Source organism: Talpa europaea (genome assembly GCF_964194135.1).
Source record: "Talpa europaea genome assembly, chromosome: 1".
Lineage (NCBI taxonomy): Eukaryota > Metazoa > Chordata > Mammalia > Eulipotyphla > Talpidae > Talpa > Talpa europaea.
In genome coordinates this window covers 1,554,394-1,578,377 of record NC_140073.1, presented here as the reverse complement: position 1 = coordinate 1,578,377, position 23,984 = coordinate 1,554,394, and the positions used below count along the sequence as shown (strand labels likewise).

At 66.6% G+C, this 23,984-nt stretch overlaps 1 protein-coding gene across 1 annotated transcript in view; it reads right to left on the bottom strand.

Moving 5' to 3' along the window:
- SHANK2 (SH3 and multiple ankyrin repeat domains 2) overlaps positions 1–23,984 on the bottom strand; it is a gene marked incomplete at both ends in the record, with an annotated part of 168,957 nt that overhangs the window by 63,603 nt on the left and 81,370 nt on the right. The window contains 3 exon segments of the mRNA XM_084248246.1: positions 659–783; positions 2,222–2,304; positions 17,595–17,670. Of these exon segments, the coding sequence (XP_084104372.1) occupies positions 659–783; positions 2,222–2,304; positions 17,595–17,670 (284 nt within the window).

Below are 23,984 nucleotides of genomic sequence, written 5' to 3'. Positions count from 1 at the left end.
GCTTTTGCAAGGCAGAACCTGTCCTCCACTCTCAGGAGCACCCCAGAGTAACACATTCCTTTGCACCACAAGGCGGGAAGTGACACCTAGACCTGTCACGGAGGGAGCTCAGCCTGCTGGCGCCAGGACGTCCCCACACGGTGGATGCCACCAGAGTAAAGGCGCGCGCCTGGGCCGAGCCGGCCTTCGACGCATCTGACTTGAAGTCTCCGCTTTGGACCAACAGCCACCCTTCCTGCCACGCTCGAAGGCCATCGGCCACCCAAGGGGCTGGTCGCCACAACGAGCAGACCCATGAACCCTCGCGCCCGAGAGCCACAGCGCCGCGCCACACCCCCATGGCTCGGGGGGCCACGGTGCCTTCTGGCGTCCATCACAGCCACAGCACCCAGAGGCCGGCCCGGGCCCCGCGCTGCGTGGCGACCACCCTTGTCCCTTTCTTTCAGGACCAAGGCACAGCTCCGCTTGCCCTTCCCGGCTCAGAGAACGGCAGGCAAGGCCTCAGAGGTGGCCAGACACAGCACACGGCGCCCACGGTGGGCAACACCACAGCCCTGCGCCCACGCCGCCTGCGCGCCCGTGCTGAGCCGCCGCCCGCCCCGGCCCAAGAGTCAGCGCTCTCCCCCAGCCGAAGCGGCCAACGCCGCCTTGTCCCTACCTCGATCAAGAAGTCCCCGGTCCTCAGTCCGGCTTGCCACGCCACCCCGCCTTCGTCCACCGACTCCAGGTACTGCAGGGCCGGGAACGCCGGCGTGGGCGTGAACTCCTCGATGGGCGTATCCGCTGGGGAGACAGGACACCTCGTCAGAGACCCGGCGGCGGCGTCCAAGTCGGCGGCCCGACCCACCCGGGGCCCCGGAGCCCCGCGTCTCCCGTCTCAGCACAGTCAGCCTCTCCGGCGGGGGCCGACGGCACGTGGGGGCCCCCACCTGGCTCTGGGCTCCGCTGACAACATGAACAACGTGCCGCGGTGCATGTCTACACGCCTGTCATTTTCTTTAAAAGCATCAGTGACTAAACATTTTCAGTTCTAAAAATGGAAAAGTTCCCCCCATAACCACACAGAGCGACAGAAACACGGCACAGAACCACTCGCCAAGCCACATCCACGTAGACTCGCACCCGGGGGTCCGGCCCGAGCATGGACAGCGCAGCGCTGACCCAGTGGGCGGCCGCAGATTTGGAATCTGCTTATGGCTCCCCGGGACACCTGGCAGCCGGCGCCCACCAGAGCGGGCCCTCACTCCTCGGCAGAGAGAGCCCCGGCTTCCGGGCCCCCCGCGGCTGCCAGCAGAACTCCGGGCCAGCGGTGGACTTTCCCGGGTGGCCGTGAGCGGCCAGGGGCGGTGGGTGGGAGGATGAAAATGGCCTCGGCGGGGGAGGGGCGATCCCACACAGTCATGGACACACACGCGGGGACAGATTTATCCTCCTGCCTCGCCCTGGACGGCTTGCTGCTGGGGCCGCCTTAGCCCGGGGCCCGGGGGAGGCCGCCCACGGTGGGGCCGCTCCGGCACAGGTGTGGGACCCCAGCCCGGCAGAGGCTCCCGGGGAAGCGTGCACGTGGCTTACCCACACACGCGGTGGACAGATGCTCCTTCCCGGGGAGACGATGCCATTTTGTTTTGCTTTGCAAGGGAAGCCCCCAAGTTCAGGGCCTGTGGGGGGCTGCTGTTCTGGAACACACCCAGAGCCCACCACCCCGGGCCCCGTGATGCATGTGCGGCCAGCCGGGGCCACGGCAGAGGGGACCATCTTGCCACATTTCCTTTGCAAAGTCACCTTAGAGGCAGGCGCTGGCGCCGGCCACACTTGGAGCCAAAGTCCACTCCCAGACGGGGCCGCTTCCGGAGCCCGGAGCCCGGGACTAGCCGCCCCGGGGGTCTGGGAGCGGGACCCAGCCCGGTGCCCACCGGCCGCTCGGAGCCGGGAAGGACGGGCTGGACCAGGGGCCGCGGAAGCGAAGGCGTGCGGGGGCTCGTCGCGGACGACGCTGTGTATCGACAACTGAAAATCCCCCCAGGAAGCCGCTGTTTTCTGAGTAGGGCAGGATGTTAAGGAACACGGTTGTCTAGCAACCAAGTGCCCCCAGGAAAAACGCTGCTCTCCGAGCCGGGAACGTCTTCCATACAGGCGTGCGCACACACACACAGACACAGACACACACAGACACACACACACACCCCATGTGCGTGTGGCCCGGCCGGGCAGCGGCTCTTACCTTTCGCCCCTCGCAGCACAAACCCGAAGCCCTCATTGTCCTTCTTCTGCAGGACCACCGCCTTCTCCTCGATGATGCAGTCGCTGTAGAGAGAATTCCGGGGACAGCGACCATTATTGTAACCCGTCATCATCGCCGAGGCTGCTCCTCCGCCGGGGACGTCCATCATCACGGCCAATTAATCAGCCCAGCTCGCCGGAGCCAGGCAGCACGGAGGCAGCTGGGAGGCACAGGGCGCAGGAGGAGCGAAGGCAGCTGGGGCGGGCAGGCTAACGGGATAGGCGGGCACAGCACAATGGGGCTCGGAGGGGGGGGCAGGCAGAGGCAGAGCCCGAGCGGGCGGGAGGAGGGAGGCAGACATGGTGGGGAGGCCGCTGGCGGGCGGCCGTGCACCCACCCAGGCGCAGGGAAAGCGGCCGGAGAGGCAGGGCCGGGGCGCCGGGCGCTGGTTCCGGGCGCCGGTGAGATCAGCCGGGGAGACCAGGCCTCCGTTTTTGTTCTTCTTCTGAAGGGCTCTTAAAAGCCAAATCTGATTTGCTCCCGGCAGGAGCCGGCGGCGGCACCTGGAGACGCGAGGCCCCTCCCTCTGTCCCGGGAGCGCGGTCCCTGCGGTGCCCGGAGCCGGGATGTGCGGCCGCGCGGCTGCTCCGCCTCATCCCGTGCACGGAAGCCGCGGGCCGAGGAGGGGGCGGCCGGCCCTGCCCCCAGCAGCGGCAGGTGGGGCTGCAGGCAGGAGGAGGCGGTCACTCTGGTAACACCATGGCCTCCTTTCGGGGATGATGCATTGTGGGGACGGGGGAAGCGGGCAGGCCGCCCCCCGCCGGGAGAGGCCACGGCCAGCCACAGCGCCTGCCTCCCGGCCTTTCTCTTTCAAAGGAAGGAGGCCAAGGAGCGGCAGGTCCTTCACAGAGGGGCGCAGACAGGAGTGGCCCCCGCGGCGGGGGTGGGGGGTGCAGGACCCAGGGGACTTCAGGGGCTAAGCCGTGGCCCTGCCCCACCTCTGGGGGGGGTGTGCGCGAGGGGAAGGCTGCCCCGGAAGTAAGTCGGGATTGGGAAGGCTGTGGAGGGAGGAGGGGCGGCGACAGGGAGAGGCTTCCTCCAGGGTCCTCGGGGGCTGGCATGGCGGGCCGGGCACTAGCACCTCGGAGGCCCGAGGGCGGCCTGGTGGCCCTGCGCAGCCCCCCTCAGAAGGGAGTCCTGGGGACACACGGAGCAAGCCGTGGGGACAACTTGCTCCAACAACCAGCTCCGAGCCTGTGACAGCTGAAGGTCAGCCCTGCCCGGCTGGAGGTGGCCCCTGCAGCGGGCAGCCGGCCGGGGCAGCACCGGGGCCCGTGGGGGAGGGCCAGGACTCGTGGACAGGGCAGCCCAGGCGGGGCCACGACGCAGAGCGCACGTGATCTGACCACTCCCAGCCCCACCCGTCCCCCTGCGGGGATGGCCGGGCACAGGGCCCTCGGGAGACCCCACGCTGGGACGGGGCCAGCAGTGGGGACACAAGCCCAGCCAGGACCGCAGACGAGGGTGGCCCATGAACTTGGCAGGGGGACTCGGTGCCTGGACCCCCTCTGGCTCCCACCCACCGCGGGGCAGGGAGTCTGGCCGCAGGGGTGGGCCACAGCCTTGAGACCCCTGGTCCCTGCTCAGTGCCCGGAGCCCATCACTGAGGCCCGAAGCCAGGTTCCCATCACCTGCCCGGCTTCCGTCAGTCATGAGACTAAAACTGTCCCCACGTACTGAGGAGGGAGACCAGCCCACAGGCCTCCTGGCCGCACAGGGCGCACCTGCTACGTTCGATGGGAGGCTCCCGGGAACTGTCCCATCAGCCCCCATTGCCCACCCAGCAAGTGCAGGCGTCGAGGGGGAGGGGGCAGGCCGGGGGCCGGCACCAGGGCAATCACAACTTCTGCCAGGCCCCCCACCTGCCTGTGTCCACAGCCGCCCAGCCCCTCCCCTCGCGTGGTCGCCTCCAGGGACCGGCTCTCAAGGGTCCTGCCCGGAAGCCACGGCCTGTGCCTTTGCGCTATGCTTCCTCCTGCCTGCGTGGCCACCTGCAGCCCCCGAGGCCCTGGAGCCCTGCCCCAGGACACGTGGCCCCCACCGGCCGCCTCTGCTCTCAGGGCCCACGTGGCTCAGACCTGCCCCAACTCCCAGAACCATTCCCTGTGGCGGCCGGGGGACGGCTGGAGGCGCCGCTACCTCGCCACCGACCTGGCAGGAGGGCATCCAGCGAGGCGGCTGAAGGTGCAGGGCCAGACCCCAGCTGTGCGCTCACCCCAAGGTCACCCTGACCTTGGGGCTTCAGGGTCCCTTTCTGCAAAATGGGACTAGTGAGGTGCCTGTTCACCCCGGGAGGGATTCATGAGCGGGTGCCCAGCTGGCCCCGCCGCGCCAGGGTGCCCCAGCCCACCAGAGAGCCTCCAGCTTGCACTCGGGGGGCCATCCCCGGGCCCGGCAGACGCGGAGCTGTCGCCGCAGGAGGGCGGGCGGCCTGACCTGCTCTTCCCCGCACTGTTCCAGGAGCCAGTGAGCTCCGTTCCTGCCCGAGGACCCCATTTCATGTCGCGGGTAGACCTGGCTAGGCTCCCCCTTGGGGATCACCGGCTTAGCTACCAGGAGACTCAGTTTCTCCTCCTGCAGAGTGGGGTGATAGAAGCTGCCTCGCAGGCTCTCCATGAGGGCAGGCCCCCACGGCCTCCTGCATGGCACCCCCGCTCCCTCCCTGCATCCAAGAGAAGGGGCTCCTGGAAGGCAGCGACCCCCGAGCACCTGCGCGGGAGACACAAGGAGATATTCACGGAATGGGTGGAGCAGATGAGGGTCCAGCACGGATAGCGGGGTGTTGTGGGAGGTGCTGAAGGAAGACCTGGGGCTTCCAGGGGGATGTGGGGCGGCAGGTGGGGGGGGCAGAGCAGGCAGTCGGCTCTGCCCAGTGCAGAGGGGAAGCGGGGAGCACTGCGGCTGGGGAGCAATTCTGGGCCTCCGGATCTGGGAAAAGCAACAGGAAACTCGAATGCAAGCGTCAAGCCCTCCAGACAGGGGGAGGCAAGGTCGCCGAAGAGCTCTGCCTCCACCCTGTGCGCCAGACCGGGAAACCCATAGGTCACGCACCCGAAGTCTGTTCATTTGACCCGCAGCCCCCAAGTGCACTGAAGCCCCAGCCCCAGCCGGCGTCCACCCACCCTGGCCACCGGCCACCGGCCAGCCTGCACCTCTGCCCTCCAGCAGCAGCCCGAACGCATCAAGATTCACTGGGGCACGCCCCCCGCACCCCCCCCCCACCCCCCGCGCCTTCCCACGCTGCTGACCTTGGTGAGTGCTCAGAGGTCACTGTCACCTGGCTCCGGAAGCCTGCCTAGTGAAACACAGGCCCCACCCCCCAGCCATCATGCCACACCCCACTTTGCATCTCCTGGGCAGAGGGCAGATCACAGCCCACCCTTCCTGCTGGCCACCTCGGTTCCCCAGATGACCTGAACTCCAGCTTCTAGTCAGCCCTCATGCGCACTCCCAGGCTGGCCACACCTCCCCGCCTGACTCTGCTCTCTTTTCCTGCCAGGCCTCCCCCAGCTGGCCAGCTCGCTGGCCCCTGTGCCTGTGGGAGCCATCCCAGGCCCCCCACGAGGAGTCCTCACTCCTAAGCCAGGGGCTGAGCTCTGTGGGCTCCCGGGGAGGCACGAGCAGCCCCACCTGTGTGGCTGGTGCACACTCGGTGAGGCTCACCTGCTTGCTGTAAACAGATAAAGCATCTGACCCAGCTGCACCCTCTTCCAGAGTGTTCCCTGAACACAGTGGAGGACAATTGGGTCCTGACGGTGCCCACAGGACGGGGTGGGCGAGGAGCGGCAGGGCGTGCAGGTGGCGCTCCATGCAGCGGGCGCCCCACAGCACAGCCGAGGAGGAACAGGCGCCTTTTCCAGTTTGCACAAAGTTGCCTTGAGAAGGCGAGACCTCCCCTGCCACCCTCCACCCCCCGGGCCTGGACCTGGAGCCACATGGCACAGCCCGCACGTGCCTGCAGGGAAGCGTCCACGGAGGCCACAGGGGCTCCTGAGTATACTGACGCCCCCTGCCCTGCAGCAGCAGGAGCCGCACCCCAGCCTCAGGGCCCCAGGGCCCCGGAGGTAGGGTCTGGGAGGCAGCGTGTGCCAGCGTGCCAGCTGGCGCTCAGGACTGCCTGTCTCTGACGGCGCCTTTGGCAGCAGCGCCTAGTCCTGGAGGAGGCGCGAGCAGGAGCCGGGAAGCCAGCGGGGTGGGAGACGCGGGAGCACGTGGGCCGGGATCCTGCGGCCCTGTCCGCAGGGAAGTGTCGTCACAGGCATTTTAGTTTTGAACACGAGCCGGCTGGGCAGACCAGATGGCCTCACCAGCTCTTGGGACCACGGCTAGGACGTGACCCAGTCGGGTTGAGCAGCCGCCCTGCATCCCTGCTCCCCTGGGTGGGGCTTTGGTGGGGGGTCTGGTGCGCGGCTGATGTTCAGAAGCCATCAGGGCCACTGGCAGAGCGGCCTTGTTGGTCCTGTGGGGTTCACTGAACACCTGCAGGCGGCAGGTGATGGGGTGGGGCTGCTGAGGGAACAAGCAGGCAGGCCCCGCCCGGCGCTTTGGAGGTGCCGGGCACAGTGGGGGGAGTGGCAGCCCCTCAAAAATAGGCCCATGTCTTAACCCCATGCCTGCCGTGTGTCAGCATCTGGAAATAGGGTCTTTGCAGATGTGGCTGGTTTTCCTCAAGACAAGATCCTCCTAGATTCAGTCAGGCCTTAGGTCCAAAGAGTGGGCCTTCTCAGGAAAAAGATGCGGGGCCGGGACAGAAGTTAGACCCGAGATGCAGAAGATGTAAGGCCATGTGAAGACAGAGGGGGTGCCTCGCAGCCACAAGAGAGGCCCCCCTGGCGGACACCAGAGCTGGAAGGGGCTGGAAGGAGACTCCCAGAGCCGTAGGCGGGAGCGCGGCGCTTGACACCCTGGGCTCAGACTTCTGGCCTCCAGGCTCTGACAGAGTAAGTCTCTCTCGGAAGCCCCCGGTCTGCAATCATTTGTTCAGTAAACTTGGAAAGGGCACCAGGAAAGTGGGAAGAGAAACATTAACCCGAAGCCACCCAGAAGTGCAGGATCTGGTGGTGTGAGAAGGCCTGGAGGAGCAAATGGGTTGGGAGGCTGGAGAGGCAGAGGGAGAAGAGAACTCTCCGGATAGAGGGACCACGTGAGTGAAGGTCCTGAGGGTCACCGAGTGGCCCTGCAGGCCAGGCGAGGCCCAGGGGACACAGCTGGGCGGTGAGGGGCTGCGACAGCCCCGATGTCGGCCGTGTGAGTGACGGAAAAGCAGCCGCCCCCCCACACCCCTCCCCTGCCTTTCCCAGCCTGATTCGCGTGGGGTGACCGGGGTTGGCCCAGCACGGGCGGGAACTTTCTCTGTCAACCGCGTGTCCACAGGAACAACGCACGCCCAGAAGTCTGTGGCCCAAGAGGCCCCGAGACGCCAGCAGGAAGGAAAGCGGGGTTCTGGGGTGGCCTGGGGCCCTGGCAGCAGCGGGGGTCATCAGAGGTGGGGGTCAGCGAGGCAGGGTCATCAGAGGCAGAGTCAGCAGCAGGGGGTCAGCGGAGACAGGGTCAGCGGAGGCGGGGTCAGCAGCTGGGGGAGGGGTTGGGCTGCGGTCAGCAGAAATGGGGCACCAGGAGGCGGGGCGCCAGCACCTGGCTGGCCAGCTGTCTTGGGGGGCCCAGGGGCATGCGCGAGCCAGCTCCCCACCCTGAAGCACAAGCAAAGGTGTGGGACCAGGGTGTGACGAGGGTCCCGGAAGCCGGCGGGGGCGGCGCCATGAGCCCTGCCGCGCGTGTCCATCAGCCAGTCACTACACACGACCCCGCTTGGGGTGGGTCTTCTTGCTTTGAAAGAACCCCCGGGGCCCGGGCATGCAGACGCCGGCTGAGAAGCCACAGAGGCCGCCGCGGGCCCCACAAGGCGCAGGCAGGCGGGAGCCAGGGCAGGCCTAGCCTATTCCTCTCGGGTTTTCTGCGGTCAGAGGCACCAGGTGCGGGCTGGCTGGGGCCGCTGGGTCTCAGGTGGGCACCTGAGGTCTTTCCAAAGCAGCAGCAGATGCGGGGATCCCGGGAGGAATCCTCCAAGGGCGATCGGTGCTTTTATTGCCTGGCTGGCCCCTTGGGGAGCAGCTGTGGGGACCCCCCTTCTCCAGGCAGGGCAGGGGGCGCCCCCCCAGAGGCTCCCGCCAGGCCCCCACATGGAGACACCTCTCGGGCCCGAGCCGACAGAGGCAGGAACTGGGCCACTATTAGAAAGAGGGGCCCCAGGGGACGGGAACGGCAGAGGTTGTCCTAGAAATTTCCGGGCTCTGCCAATCAGCGAGGGCAAGGCGGAACAGAGCGCCTGTCAGCGACTCAGGGCCTGGGGGGCAGGGACCTGCCGGCTTGGCCCTTTGGCAGCCAGGCCTGGGCAGGCAGCCAGCTCACCGCAGAGTGCTGGCCTCGGGGCGCAGAGGACAGGGCCAGGCCCCATCCTGGGGAGAGGCTGGTGGCCGAGAAGCCCCGGTCCTCTGTCACTAGAAGCTGAGCGGGTGCCTCTCGGCCTTCGGCCACTCGGGCTCCCTGCGCCTGCCCCCGTCAGGCGGGGCCGCGGTGCTGTTCCTGCCCTGACGCCAGCCGGGACAGGGAGGCCCAGATCCTTCCCGTGGTGGCGTCCCAGGCCTGTGTGTCTGGGGCAGGGGGCGGCGGCAGTTCACCCGCAGACACCACCGCCCGGCGCCTGGGGCCCATCCTGCTCCGGGTGGAGGGCTGGGGCGCCTCGGAGAGGACGGCGGGCTCTGTGCGTCCGCCCTGGACACGGAGCCGAGTCTCGGCCACCACCACGGGAAGGCCAGGCGGGGCGGCTGCGTCCCTCCCCGCTGCCCGCGTAACACCTACCGCCAGGTTCCCCTAGCGGAAGCAGCAATGTGCGAAGAACTTGCCCCAAATTAAATCGTCTCATTACTTTGTAATAAATTACCCAAAAGCATTTGCTCGGCGCACCCCAGCTTGCTGCCCGGCGGGACGGGCTGGGGGAGACCACGACGCGGGCATCCAGAGGACGGGGCCACCCTCCAGACAAGCGCGAAGGAAGCCGCCTCCTTGAGACCGGGCAGGCCTGGCCCCGTGACCTCGGACAGCGTCCTTGCCCCAAAAATATGGGTGCCACCTTGAGACCCCACAATGGGGTCAGAGCCGGTCCTCAAAGGGCGGGCGCAGCAGGGGCCGGAAGCGCCACCGCGGGGAGTGGGGCCTCCGCCTTCACGCTGAAAACTCGACGCCCAGTGAGACGCTCATTCACGCCAGGCTGAGCCCTGGGGAAGCCAACGCCGCATGCCCAGGCCTCGGGCCTTGTAATGTCAAGTCCGGAGACGGTACCTACTGGACACACCCGCATGCCAGAAAACAAGGGCAACCCCGCCCGACGGTCCCGCATGTTGCCCCCTCGCAACACTGAGCCGGCGTGGAGGGAAGACCCGGGAGCTGGCGGGAGTCCCGGGTGCTGCAGGGCGGCCGTCCTGGCACAGGTGTCACCGCAGAAGCAGAGTGTTCAGACTCCCTGTGGCGCCTGGGGGACGCTCTAAGATCCAGGACCGGAGGGGAAAGGCTGGTGTTCGTGCAAATCCCCGGCAGCCAGCCCACCCCGGGAGGCCTTCCCAGCTCTCCCCCCTCCCCAAGCTGCCTGCACGCGCCTCAGCTGGAGGGGACGCCGCAGAGCTTGCATCTGCACACCTGCCTGTCACCTCTCCCGATTCCAGGGCCCCGTCACTTTCCACCCGAGGGCCACCAAAGCTCCCCAAGATTCCCCTGAACTCACTATCGTACAACTCTCACATCAGATCATACCTCCTCTGCTTAAAACACTCCAACAGATTCCTAGCAGAATTGGGGATAAAAGTCTGAATTCTCCACCGTGGCTAAGAGCCTTGGTGACCCGACCCACGCCTGGCTTCCTCCTAACCACCCTTTTTCAGCCTCCTGCTGTCTCCTCTCCCCCCAGGAGGCCCCGCTGATTCTCCTGCCTTTGCCTGGCTGTGGGCTCCTGGCTGCAGCTCCAGGTCCTCCCCAGCAGACCCCTGCTCAGGGCCCGAGGTCGCTTCACAGCGGGGGGCCTCCCCCTGGCCTGGTGAGAGCAGTTGCCCTCCCAGCCTTTGAGTCCCAGGCCTTCCTTCTGGTTTACTTTCCTGTCTGCGCTGCCGGTATTTGAAATTGAGATTTGTTTACTTGCTTACTATCCCGCGCTCCCAGTTGCTGCCTCTGCACGCCTGGCCCGCCCACCACACCTCGAGAAGGGAAGGCCCACGGCCTAGTCCTGGAGCCTGGACAGGACCCCCACGGGCTTTCCTGTCTACAGAGCAGCGTGTCCGGACCCGCAAGGGCGGCTGAGCCGGACGCTCCATCTGGCTGTTGTGGTTAATCCAAGTAAGTGGCGATGGTTGCTATGTTGTGTGGTTGGGACAAAGAGACACATCAGGGCTGGGAAATTTCTGAAAAGACAAATGAAGGCCAAACAATGGATTTTAGATGCAGAGGGACCCTCTCCATGGCGTGGCCTGGTCCCTCCGCCTGCTGGCTCACAGGCTGGGCTCCACCACTGCTGAGGCGCTGTCCAGAAAGGCCTCGAGCTCCGCCTGTGCTGCAGAGCGTGTCCTGGGTCCTCGGACACCAGCCCCCGCGCCAGCCACCCTCCCCAGCATCCCGGGACCCCGCGGGCTTGCGCTGGATGGCACCCATGACCTTGGATGGCTGCCTCGTGGCCCCACGCGCCCTGCTCCAGCCGCAGGGCTGGGCCCGGGGGTGCTCACGGCTCTCTGGGGCCCCGTGGGGTGGCTGGCGTTGCCGCCTCTCGCTCCCTGTCTGGTTCCAGGATCCTGGCTGCAAGGCCAGCCCATATTTCTGTTTATTTTCCTTCCTTCCTGTCTTCAGAAAGTCGCCTTATCTTTACAAAGATAACGGCTCCATCCTCCGTTCGCCTCCCAGCCCCAGGCCCCAGAGCACCTCATTACCCGCAGCATCTTTGGGTGTCTGAGTTTATCAAAAACAGCTTTCAGCCGGAAGAGGCTCACGCGTGTCCTTCCTGCCCCTCTGCAGCTGCCCCACACTGAGGAGCTGGTGCCAGTGCACACTGGGCTCGCACTGCGGCCGTCCACACGCAGCCAGCGGCCCCGTGGCCCCGCTCACAGCAGGGGAGATCCGAATCTTCCGCTTCACCAAAGACAAAGCTGTGGCTCAGAGAGGCCAGGTGACAAGCCCAAGGTCACACAGCCTGGACGGGGCAGGCTGGTCACCCAGCCCAGGCTGCAGGGTCTTGCATGTGCCCGGAGCACCAGGTAGGCCTATGCTGGGCCGTGGAGGGGGTCTCAGACTCTTCCGGGGCCCTCGGCACCCTCCTTGTGGATGGACCCGGTCGGTGGCCCCTCTGGGTCCTGCTGTCTCAGGCCACCTGCCGCCTCTGCACACAACCAGAATAGGGAGCGCTGTGCCCTGGGTGGGGGCGCTGGTCGGGGCTGGACACAGGAGCTGCCCCTGAGCCTGTGCCCCGCATGCCCTGGTCCTCTGTGGACTGTTCATGAGCAGGCAGAGAGAATGGTGCCTGCCTGGGCGTGCTTCTCCATGTTTCGGGGCTCTCTGCACAAAGGTTCCCCAAAACCAACACGTGGCCCATTTCCGCAGGGCCAAGCAGTCACCTTCTCTTGGGAGGTTAAAGGGCCTGTGAGATTCCAGCTTAACTGAAGACCCTGGGGGAGCCCACATCCTCCACACCCACCCTGGCCATGGGGAAGCTGGACCCATGCGGCTGCCCGTCACCTGGGGGTGCCCCTCATGCTCCCCAGGGGAAGGATGTTCCGGGACATCAGATGCCATGGCCTTCCGCCTGCTCAGCACTCTGGTGCAAGATGTGACCCAAGGCCCATACCCGAACTGTGACCCAGGTGGGGGTCACCCATTTCTCTGCCTCAGTCTCCCCACCGGGCAAAAGGAGCTCTAGGTGCAAGCATGAGGAGCACCTGGGGACAGGTGGGGCGTCTGCACCTCACGGGCTGTGTTGCTATGGCATCGCCTCCCGGCTCTGCACTCAGGTAGCCAAGGCCTGCAGCTCGGAAGTCAGCCGTGGGTGGGGTTCACTAAGTGACCACAGGCAAAGGCTGCAACCAGGGCCCAGGCCAGGGTGGGGAACAGGGAGGCAGAGGTGGCTGAGTCGGACCCACCCTCTCCTTCGGCACCTGGCAGGCTGGCTCGCTGGAGAACCAGGCTGGCTCTGTGGGGCACCGGCCCGCCCCGGTGGGGAGCAGGCAGGCGCCCGGTGTTCTGGGGGCCGCAGGGAGCTCAGCTGGGCCCAGCCTGGAGGTGTGCCCAGAGTCCCAGCCTCCCAGCTCCTCTCTGCTGGTTCACCCGCTCCCCCGCCCTTCCGCCTGCGCTCCCCACCCACACACCCACTCGCCACCTGGGAATGTACTAAATGTGGTCTGAGGATGCGCTGAGCCAGGAGCCTCCCTGGCGGGGAGGGACTCGGCTCCGCCCCCAGGCAGGGGCGCCGGGTCCAGAGAACGGTGCCAGGGCCTCCTGCCTTTCCCACCAGCAAGACTGAAACAAAAACCTCCGAGAGCGTGGGTGTCCCTGCTGGCCGGGCTCAGCTGCTCCACCCCAAAAGCCAGAGGCGCCCCATGCTTGCGTGGGGCAGCCCTGAGCCAGAAGAACCAACCTCGCCTCTGCCTGGGATCACCTGGCAGTCCTGGGAACGGAGAGCCAGAGGTCTCTGGGCAGGTGGAGGCCAGGCCAGGGCTCGCTGTGAACTCATGGCGGCCCGGGCAGCAGCAGCAGTCGGACACCCACCTGCCCAGGCTGTAGCGAGAGGTCACTCTGTGCTCAGCTCCCTGCACCGTCACCTACGGACCGGACTCTCTAAGCCTTGGGACGGAGGCAGAATCAGCAGCCGCGGAGACCAGGTCGGGGAGTGGCCCATCCGGCCTGGGGTTGGCAGGCGGCGAGGTCCGGAGGGGACATGGGTCCGTCAGGCCCAGGCTCTGGGTCTTTGAACAGCACTTCCTGCCCCTGGCCAGAGAGCATCCTTCCCTTTCACGCTCAGCCTGGACAGTCCTCCGGCCCCTCTCCTCACTCTCCCACCACCTGGTCCTCTGTGCATTCTCACTTCAAAACACCTGCCCCTCATTTCCAATTTGAAATGAAATTCTCCTGCAGATGCACCCAAAAGCCTATCTGTGTGCTCTTGCGTGGGGAGTGGGGTGAGGGACTGCCTGTGGGCTCCCCGCCTTCGGGGTCTGACCTGAGGGAGCATGCGGTCAGCTTGGTCAGGGATCTGCCATTCATAGGTACCTGCCTTGTTCCCAGCGATACCCGGAAGCCACTCTCAGCTCAGCTCAGATCATGGCTGAGGAAGAGGTCTTGGACAGAGCTGAGTGCCAAAGTATGATGTTGCATCGACAGGGTGGACATTGAGGGGGCTCCCCAGAATAGAGCACAGACAGGAAATGGAAGAGAAAATAAGGGTCAAGTGGGAGGGACTCAAGTGTTTCCCTAGCAGATCCGCAAGACCGAACTGAGACAGAAGAACGCGGAGATTTCCAGAGGGTTACAAAGCGCCTTCCTGGAGCTGAGCTGCAGCAGCCTGAAGGAGCCTGCCAGCCAGCGAGGACACCCACACCCAGACCCTCATCACAACACTTGAGAATGTCGAGGTGCAGCCACGAGTTCCCACAGAGTTTTGAGGGGAAGGAAAGGACAACCCATACGGGAGCAGGACCCTGGCAGACCTTATAGCAGGGAGAGGCACAGCCACGACCAAGCAAGCCCTTGTCATTCAGAAGGAGAGTGACTTGGGACCTAGAACTTGACATTACTGAGCACTCTGAAAACTAGAGACTGTTCAGACATGGAAGTTTACACTGCAGGTGCCTCTGGTTTAGGCTGGGACTTGAGTTCCAGCAGAACAAGGGGAAAGACCCCACTCCCTTATCCTGTAGCTCAAAGAGGGGACCTCAGCTAGTGTGCACTGGGGACTGGGGTCCCGCTGGAGCAGAGGGCACTGAAAGGCAGGGGTGGGGTCTAGTGAAGACAGAAGACACAGGACAGTATTGAGTGGCATGCTGAGGGAGACATAACAACACTCCCATTAAGGGAAAAAAAAAGCAACCATAAACTCCAGGAAAAACAAAAAACTTCTTACAAAGACCAGAATCCTCACACTGAGCTAAAATGCGGTAGAGTGCTGAGGAGCCGGAGCAGAGGAAGAAGGAGTCCACCACTGTGACATTACAAAGTCCTCCTCATGGGCCCATAATGAGGAACCGGAGTCCCGCCCCCATCCTAGGTGGAACAGACACATTTCCCTTCCCACAGTGATGGAATGCTTTCCACTGGGTTTTCACTTTAGAATTCAACGTACAGACAGAATCCTAGAGAACTGAAATGTGGATATAAACACAACAAAGGATTAAGTGATAATATCTGAAACTTATTAAACGGCTGAGGAGTTTGGGGACCTTATTGAAGGATAATCAGCAGATTGGGAATAATGATTCAGAGTTGGAGGTGGGGCAGAGGCGCGTACGACTATGAAAAGCTCATCTTGTACAGCACAGAATCGAAGATGCCATGCGCTGATACATTAAGAAATGGGGGAGGCCACTGCAGAGGTAGGGAGGAGATAACCCCCAGAAGAATGGACAAAGACAAGGTGGTTCTTCCCACTGGGGTGGTCCAGTGGGGGGGGGGTGGGCAACAGCTCTTTCTATTCCCAGCCCCGCCTGTGTGGTTTGGTGACAAGCGTTAACGGCTGACTTTATTAAGGGCATGTAGGGCTTGCATCAAAATTTGTGAAAGGAGGGAAAAAATAACCTGAGAGAATGAGGGGTGGGTCCCCTGGAGCAGCCAGATTGGGGGGGACAGGGAACGTGGGCAAGAAGGGGCAACCTGGGGAAGCAGCAGGGCGTGGGGAGGGACTCGTCAGGCCCTGTGAAGGACTGAATGCGGGAGGGGGGCAGGGAAGGTAGGAAGAGAGGAAGCCACGCGTCTACCAGCTAGGCCTGGCGTGCTGCTCACCAGCCTGGACACCACAGAGAAAAGCAGTTTGGAGGGAAACTATAACAGATTCAGGTCAGGGCACGCTCCCTTGGGCTGCGACATCCGCGTGGGGCCAGAAGCAGCCGAGGTGAGCTGCTCTCCACCTAGGCCCTGGCCCCGCTCCCCGTCTCCTGGCTCCCACAGACCCTTCTCCCGGGGCCCAGCCGGGGAGCGCACTCACGGGTTGATCTCTGTTTTTCAAGCATAGCAAAAACAAAAAATAGATAATGGTGGAGCAGGAACGGGGCGATCGGTGTTTCTCGCCAATTCTGCATGAGGGCTGTCTTCTGTGGCCAGGCTCCTCTGGGTGCTCAGCCCGCGGTCTCCCCAGCTGCCGGCACCAGACACTACTTCCTCATTCATCCTTACAGGGGCGCCCCTGGGGTGTGGTGGGAGCAGGATGTGGGAACCTCTACTTTGCAAACAGAGTTGGGGGGGTTGGGATGGGGCGCAGAGAGGGGCCTCGGCTGCTGAGGCCAACGGGGCTTGCGGGGGATCTGAGAGGAGCTGAGGGGCTGCACTGCACACTTCCCGCCATGAGCCTATTTGGGGTCCCCTCGGAAGGACCCTCAGGAGGCCAGTGGCGGGGTCTGGGGTGGGAGGAGACCCTCTCTTTGTGTTGGCCATGTGACCCTGAATTTTGTAGCCACGTGTATGTTTCCAATGACCAACTTAAAAACACGTAAGCGTGGCACCGCACTCCGGACACCACAAACACGCGTGCTGTGGACAGCGTGGATATTCAGCTGGCAAACAGGTGCACTTGTCCACCCTCTAATCCAACCCCTCAGGGAGAACAGGCCCCCTAAGTGGGCGGAGGAGGGAACCGGTGCGGCTGAGACCCTCTGCCAGCGGGATCTCGGCCCACCCTGGCCGGCCCTGTGCAGCTGGTGGCGGCGCTGTGCCCACAGGGAGGCCCACCCACCTCCGTCCCTGTATAGCCCAAGAGACCCCCTGCGCCCCTCATCCGGCCTTGGCGGGTCCCCGTCCCTCCCGACATCGCCCAGCACCCTGGCCCTCGCTGTCACCCCCTCCTCCGCCCGCCTGGACCTCCAGCCGCCTGCCCTGGACGGCGCGGGTGCCTCGGCGGGTCTGTTTGCCACCCCCCACCTCTGTCAGCAGAGTTAGAACCTGTCTTCTGCCCAAAGCCCTCCAGGGACAGTGCCAAGGCCTGTGAGCCCGCGGTCTCCCCAGCGCCCCCTGCTGGCTCACTGCTGCTCCTGCGGACAGGAGCCAAGTGTGCCGGGGCCGGTCCAAAAGGCGGGGTCAGCACCCGTGAATTTTTAACTCTCAAAAGCACAAGCATGAAGGTGGCGCCCTCCCCAGCCAGGCCGAGGGACCCCAGGGGGACCGGGGAGCTGCTCATCACAGGCCCCAGGGGTGCGGGGCAGGGGTGGGGCACCCGGCAGGGGTCCAGGTCCTTCCTGAGCCAGGACCTTCTCTGGAGGAGATGGGCTGGGGCGTCTCAAGAGCCCCCCGAGAGCTGCCCAGCGCGGGAGCAGGCCGCACTGCCCCCGGTCAGCCGGGGGCTCTGGGCTCGTCTGTGCCCTCCCGTGCCCAGCCCATGCTCTGGGGTGGCCCCCAGGGCGCTTCTCCACACACCGGCCCTGAGTGCAGACTCCAGTCGTGGCAGAAACAAGGGGACGGAGGCTTCTGTGCTTGGGGACAGTTAAGACACCAACGTGGCCACAGCAACCGGGAGCCACGCTCAGTGCCAGAGGCCCCGGAGCCTCTGCTCCCCGGGGCCCTCCGCGTCTGCCTCGGCCGCTGGAGCTAAGGGGAAGGAGCCTGAGACCTTCGAGGTCCTGAGGCTGCTGAGGTGTCCACAGCGAGGCGGTGGGCGTGGGGTGCCAGGCATTCAAGCCCGTGCTCCGCCTGCTCCATCACAGCCACGAAACACCCCCCCACACAACCAGAGCGGGAAGCAAACCAGGGTACTCAGCCTCATGCCTGGGGCCGGCCTCGGGGCGCAGACCCCAGACTCGGGCAGGAGTGAACTCCGGACAAGCGGATGAGGTGTGAGCCAGGGGACGGCGGTCTGGGGCCTCCTGGGTTGTGGTGCCGCCACCTTGGCGCTGCCTCGCAGGCCCTGGGGCCAGCTGCTGCCACCCGAGCATCTGTGCTGTAGCCCCAGGCAACGCCCCATCCTCCCCTGACGGACAGCCCCCCGCGGCCCCCCGCGCACACTCACACTTGCCCGGCCTGGCCCCAGGGTCCCCCGCAGGGAGCTCCAGGCAGGGCGGCGCCTGGCCTGCCCCCGCCAGCCACCTACCTGGCGGCATCGAAGCTGTCGTAGGAGCCCACCGTGTAGTGCCGGAAGAGCTTCTTGGTGCGGTCCACGCGGGTGTCTGCAGGGGAGAAAACACGCTGAAAGCTCGCGCCCCCGCCCCCACCCCCACCCCCGCCACCCGCCGCCCCTCCCATGTCTGTCTGCGGCACAGGACGCGGCTCCTGGGGGAGACCCCGGAGGGAGGGGGGCGGCGTCCTCTGGGGCCCAGCCTCGTACAAGGCGGGAACGGACGCCGCGGGCAGGGCCCTGGCGGGCAGGGGAGGCGGGAGGAGCAGCCTGCAAGGGGGATGTCCGAGCCCCAGCGGGGTGGCCGCGCCGGAACTGTGCCCGAGCAAACTGGGGGCCCAAGGGGCGGCCTCGCGGGGGGGTGTCCGGGTGTCGCTATTTTCTGTCCCGCGCACAAGCGCAACCAACGTCCCTGACTAAGCCCCTCGCTCAGATGGAGACCGGACCCCGGGGAGTGGCGCAAAGGGGTGATCAGGGTCAGCAGGCGCGCGGGCCGGAGGAAGCCCGCCACACCACAGCCCTGCGCGGCTCCCGCCTGGCCAGCCCCGCCCAGGGTACGCCCTCCTGCCTCGCCCGGAAAAGCCAGAGAAATGGCTCAGACCCCGTCCGCGCGCTGCAGCCCCCGCTGCCTGCCTCCCCACCCCAGGCTCCACGGTGGACACGAAATTCCGGAAACGCGCGGCGGCTGGGGGAGGGGCTGGCCAAAGCCCCCCCAGGGCGAGTGTCCCCTACCCCGGCCCTGGGGCAGGCCCTGGCGTCCTGGGGCGCGGCGGGCATCCAAGCCGGCAACCGCGCCCGGCCGAGCCACGTCACACCCCTCTCTGGGATTTGTCCCCGCGGCCATCACTGCCTCCCCCGCCTCTGCACCCTCCCCGCTGCCCCCCAGGTCCAGCAAGAGGAGATGCCCGCCCCTCCCAGGCGGTGGCTGCTCTGGGCGCTCTCTCGGCCCCTTCCGTGGCTGCAGGGACCCCTGGGAGGCTGGAGCACCTGCAGGCTCCTCGGCGCCGCACATCCAGCCGGGAGCGCCTGCCCCTCTGCTCTCTGCTCCACCCCACGCTGCCCTTCAAACCCCTCTGGACCTGGCATCCTCCGAGTCGGCCACGCGCCTCTGCTCGGGACGTCGCCGCCTTCCCCCTCACTGACGCTTGGGGCCGGGCGAGGGCTCCTCACCAGCAGGCTGCACGCCTGGGCCCCGAGGGTCCGGGCCCCGCTGGCCTCGGCTCAGGAACTGGCCTCACTTCTCTGGTCTCGCCCCCCGCCCTGCCCCCGCGGAGTGCAGCCTCCGGAAGACACTCACCCAACGCAAGGCCCCGCACCCAGCCATGCCGCGGAGCTGGCGCAAGAAGGCACAGGCTGGGCGCCCCGTGCCCTCGGGGCGGCTGCTCCAGCCCAGCCGCTCTGCCCGCCGTCCACTCGGTGTGCAGGTGTTTCCTCTGCCCCGCAGCCACGCCTTCACGCATCACGGTCTACCAGGCCCAGCTGGGCTGGCCCGGGCCTCGGCACGGGGCCTCACGGCGGGGCTGGGCTCAGCTAGCGGGGCCCAGATCCCGGTGGGGGGGGGGCAGGGCAGGGCCCCTGGAGGCTGGGCTTCTGAGGGCTGGTGGAGCGCCCCGCAGTCAGACCACCGGGTAGGGTGCACACGGGCCCAGCCGGTCCTCGTGCCAGGCCTGGAGAGGCGGGGGGAACTGAGCCTCCTTGCGGGGTTAGCCGGAGTAGCTCCCGAAGCCACAGGCGACCCCAGGGACTCGCTGCTAATTGTCCTGATTACTCCTAATTGCCTGTTGCTTCAGCCCCACCTGGCAGCGCTGCACGGTTGTCTGGGGAACCGCTGGGCACGGGAGCTGGTGGATGCCAGCACCTGGCCGCCGTCACGGTCCGGCAGGTCCCAGGCGCGGAGAGAAGAGAGTGCGCGTGCACACCTGCGTGTGCGCCCCGAGCAGCGTCCCAGTGCAGAGAGGGGCCGCTCAGGCCGGTCTCCCCGCCAGCGCGCCGGGCCATGGGGCTTGGTGGCCAGCGAGCATCCCGGGAGGGAAGAGGACGGAGCACATGCGCTCAGCTGGCCAGGAAGGACATCACACGAGGTCAGCTCCCCTCCTAGGAGAAGCACGACCTTTAAAAGGGACAGTGTCTCTGGCCACTGCGTGTCCTCCAGCTTCTGGACAGTCCCCCTTCTGCTCAGGGACGGGGAGGAAAAGGGGTCCCGAGGGACCCATCCTCACCTCAAGGTCATCACACCAGCCTCACCACCACCGCCACCACCACCACCACCACCCTATTACCAAACTCTTCCTCACTGCAGCTCTGCTAAGGAATCCCCACGTTAACTAAAGTTCCTGCCCTGGACGTCCATGTTGGCCCCCAGCCTTGTGCCCCCGCAGGCTGGCTGGCAGCGAGCCGCAGGCGGAGTGCTTGGAGGAGCCGCAGGCCAGGCCTCTGCTAGGGGTGCCACCACGTGGGCTCAGTGCCGCGCCCAGCCTGGCTGCAGGCGAGGAAGGGAGGAAGGTGAGGCCAGAGAAGTTGAGTGAGTGTCCCAAGGTCACCCAACGGGTAAACGCCAGGGCCGCGGCATGAGCGCGGGGCTGCTGGGAGCAGGCACTTCCTGGGTCCCTGGCCGAGGCCCCGTGGTCCCCTCGCCATGCCATGGCCTGGGTGCTCGCGTGGCCTGGCCTCAGTCTCCTGCTGGGAAGGGGCAATGCTACCACGCACCCGGTCCCACCCAGGCATGGCCTCTGCTGGCCCCGGAAGGACCTGCACAGAGGAGGGGGCAGCTGAGCAGAGGGGAGGGCCTGCTTTCTGACAAGGTCAGCGCCCCTGGGCTTTTCAGTGACACAAGCTGTGTTTGCTCCTTTTCTGCCTTCAAGCCGTTGAGCTTTCTGTCATTTACAGCCTGACGCTCTCAGCCTGAGGCACCTGACGGCCTGCGGGGGCCACAACTTGTGCCGGGAAACAACTGGGGTGCCGGGTGCCCGCAGCACGGGGCTTCATGGGGCCCTGGGGGGCGCTGCCCGCCCTCCCGCCGCAGACAGCGGGACCGTGGCGCTGGTACTGAGGGCCAGCGGGGCAGCCGTGGCCCTTTGGGGAGCCACAGGGGTGCAGACAGGCCCCAAGAGGGGAGGGCTCTGAGTGGATGGGCACAGACAGGGCCCCTGGGCCTCGCCACGGCTCCCCGGACCGTTCTGGCCCCCCTCCCTCGGGGCACGGATCAGTGCTTGGACCCTGCAGTCCAGCCAAGAGCGAGCTGCGCCCGTGTCTGTCTCCTTAGCCGTAGAGAAGCTTCCCAAAGGCAAGAACAGAATGGTCGGTTTGTGTCACTGGCTCGCTGGCCAGCCCAGCTCGGTGGCCACTGCCATCTCCTGGCTGCCAGGCTGCCCTCCCTCCCCAGGGCTACGACGGCGCCTTCCCCAGCGCCCGTCGGGTGCCGCCTCCCTCCACTGGCACGGCTGAGGCTGGTGGGCCCAGGCCCGCAGGCTCATGGCCGGCCTGAGCAAGCAGAAAAGAATCTTGGAGCCGGGGGGGGGGGGGACGGGGGGGTCGGACAGGCCTTTAATGCTGAAGCAGGGCACGGGCATGCGGGCAGGTGGGAGGCCCTCCGAGTCCCCCATCTCTGCACTGTGTTCCCTCACCCAGGAATCACTGGCCCAGGGCCCTGGGCTCCGCCCTCAAGCGCCGCAGCACATGCAGGTGATGAACCTGCGGGGAGACAAAGCTGCAGGTGGCAGCCGTGGGGGCTGTGGCGGGAGGCGGAAAAGCCTGTTACCCACGTTCCTGACCCTCACTCCCCCGGGCCTCTGCACCGGTAAGACCCGCTTGGACCAGCGTTTGCCCAGCACACTGCAGGGCCAGGCCAGCTCCGGCCTGCAGTCTGGCGCGGAAGGCACTCCGTAGCCGTGGGGTGACGGGGAGGGGCAGGCCGCACACCCCGCTCTAGGCTGGGACGCCCGAAGCCCCGCCGCGCCCAGGTGCCCTGCTGCGCCATCACGCCTGGGGTGCCGGGTCCAGGCAGCGCAGGAGGGCCAGCCCCTCCTGCTGACGTGCTAGCAGCCCCCCAACGCCGCGGCAGGACCTGCCCGGCGTGACCTGCGCGGCCCCGGCCCCAGGCTGCCTTCTCGGCGGGAGAACCTGGTGCTCGCACGGAACGCCCCGGAGGCCCCGGCTTGTCCAGGGGACACGTGCCCACGTGGACCGTGTTGAAGCTGACGCGCCCCGGAAGCCCGGCTGGGAGTGTGACCTAGATCTACACTGAACAAAAACCGCCCCAGGAATTCCGCTCCCCGGGCCCCTCGCGGCACGAGGAGTGACAGATTGCACGCCCAGCCTCAGATTGTCGGCATCGAAAATAGCCCTTTAAGCGGAGCGGCGGGGGGGCGTGGGCGGGGGGCACTTTGTAGCTTGGCAGGGAGGCCAGGACGGGGTGCCCCGGGAGACGCGGAGGCCCCGGCCATGCACAGGCGATCGCTCTGGCAAGGACGAAGCATTTTCTCAAAGACGTGAACGCGGATTCTGCGAGGCCGAGAAGCAGTCCACGGGGTGGGTGGGGAGGAGGTGGCCCTCGGGCCAGGAGCCGTCCCAGTGCCCGGGCTCGGGGCTCGGGGGCAGGGCAAGGCCACCGGGGGCTCGCCGAAGGCCGGACCCTCGCTCCCCAACACCAAGGCAGGGCAGGGCAGAGGAGCCCGGCTGCGTTCAGACAGCTCCCGGGAGCGCCAGCCCCTGCCGCAAGGCCCCGCAGCAAGACACAGGGTGGGCCCAGCTGGCCACCGCGGCCGCCGTCCCGCTCCACGCCGGCTTGTGTCCCCGAGGAGCATGGGGTTGGCTGGAAGGAGACAGTCATGAGGCGGGGTCTCGGTGATGACCCCCCAAGTTCACGGAGTTACTGGCCAGCCGGAGCTGCGGCAGAGCTGACCACAGACGGGCCTGAAGAGGAACGAACAGGGCGCTGACCTGCGCTGCTCTGCGGACGCCGGGCAGGGAAGGCGCGCCAAACCCACATGCCTCCTGGGAAGCTGGCCCGGGGCGAACCGGGAGCTCAACCGCGTCAACAGCAGCTCACCTGAGCACCCAGAAAGCCCGGCCTCATCCGGGCGGCACCTGGGCCCCCACAGGGACAGCCTCGGGGGCGGCGCCTCCGGCCAAGCACACTGCAGCCTGGTGGGCATCAGGCCCAGCTGAGCACGAGTCCCGAGAGTGTCCTCCACAGCCAGGCCCGAGGCAGGGCAGGGAGAGCCAGGCCCGCCTGCACTCCGTGTCGGGGCTCGTGGGCACGGGGGGGTGGCCGAGCCACAGGGGGCACATCCGGGAGCGCCAGAGCCCCACCTGTGACGCCGCCTGGGTGCCCGAGCACAGACTCCAGGGCCCTGCAGGCGGACCACAGCCCTGGGCGCTGATGGGGGCTGGTGGCCCAGCAGGAGGCGGAGAACAGGGCGCTGGGGTGATGGCCGCTGGCGCCTCCGTCCCTCCGAAGACTCAGCTTTAATGCCACCGAAGGAGGGAGACGGAGAGACGAGGAAGCGGGCGGGGCCGGAGACAGGAGGAGGGAAGTCCTGAGCAGCACCCCTCACTCCCCACCCCTCTCTTGGTCCTTATTCTTGGCTCCTCCCCGCAAGGAGGCCGGGCCTGCGGGAGTGGGGCCGGGAGGACCCCACAGTGCTCCCTGCCGAGCGCCTCCTGGCTGGCCTGGGCGGGCGGGCGGCCGGGACCAGGGCCCCAGGGGCCACCGTGTCTCTCCTGAGCCTCCCGCAGGGCGGGCCCAGCTGGCCACCGTGGCCGCCGTCCAGCTCCAAGCGGCTCGTCCCCGCCCCCACAGCGCTCAGCGGCTTCAAGTACGGCGGAGCAGGCACACCGGCTGGGAGCACACACAAGATGGGAGCGGGGGGGGGGGGGCGTTCCCCAAGGGGGCGAAGACAGAAATAACTTTTCTTTTTAAAACTAAGATGCCGGCTGAGGCTCCCAGCGTGTGGAGCAGCGGGAGGCGGAGACGCGGGCGGGGGCTGGACTGCAGGCCAGGGGCTGGGTGCTCTCAGCTGGCCGGCCCCTCCAGGGCCACCCCGGCCGGCAGAAGGGGCAGCCGAGTGGGAGGGCGGCCGGGGAGGACAGTCCCCCGAAGCTCGGCCTCCAGGGCGAGGGTGTGGCCATCCCCACGGCTCAGCTTCCCCCAAGGACACCTGTAGGGCGCTGGGAGAACGGCTCACAAAACCGCTTAAATTGCGTTAGTTAGGGGACTTAGGATCTTGCTGTGGGGCCAGAGGGGGTTTCTGGGAAGCGGGTCCCTGCTGCAGGGACCAGACCAGGGTCACCCGTTGCAGAGCCGGCAGGTGCCGGGCGTGCACCCGCTGACGCCCCTCCCCCGCGGGGGTCCCGCGCGTGGCTCCT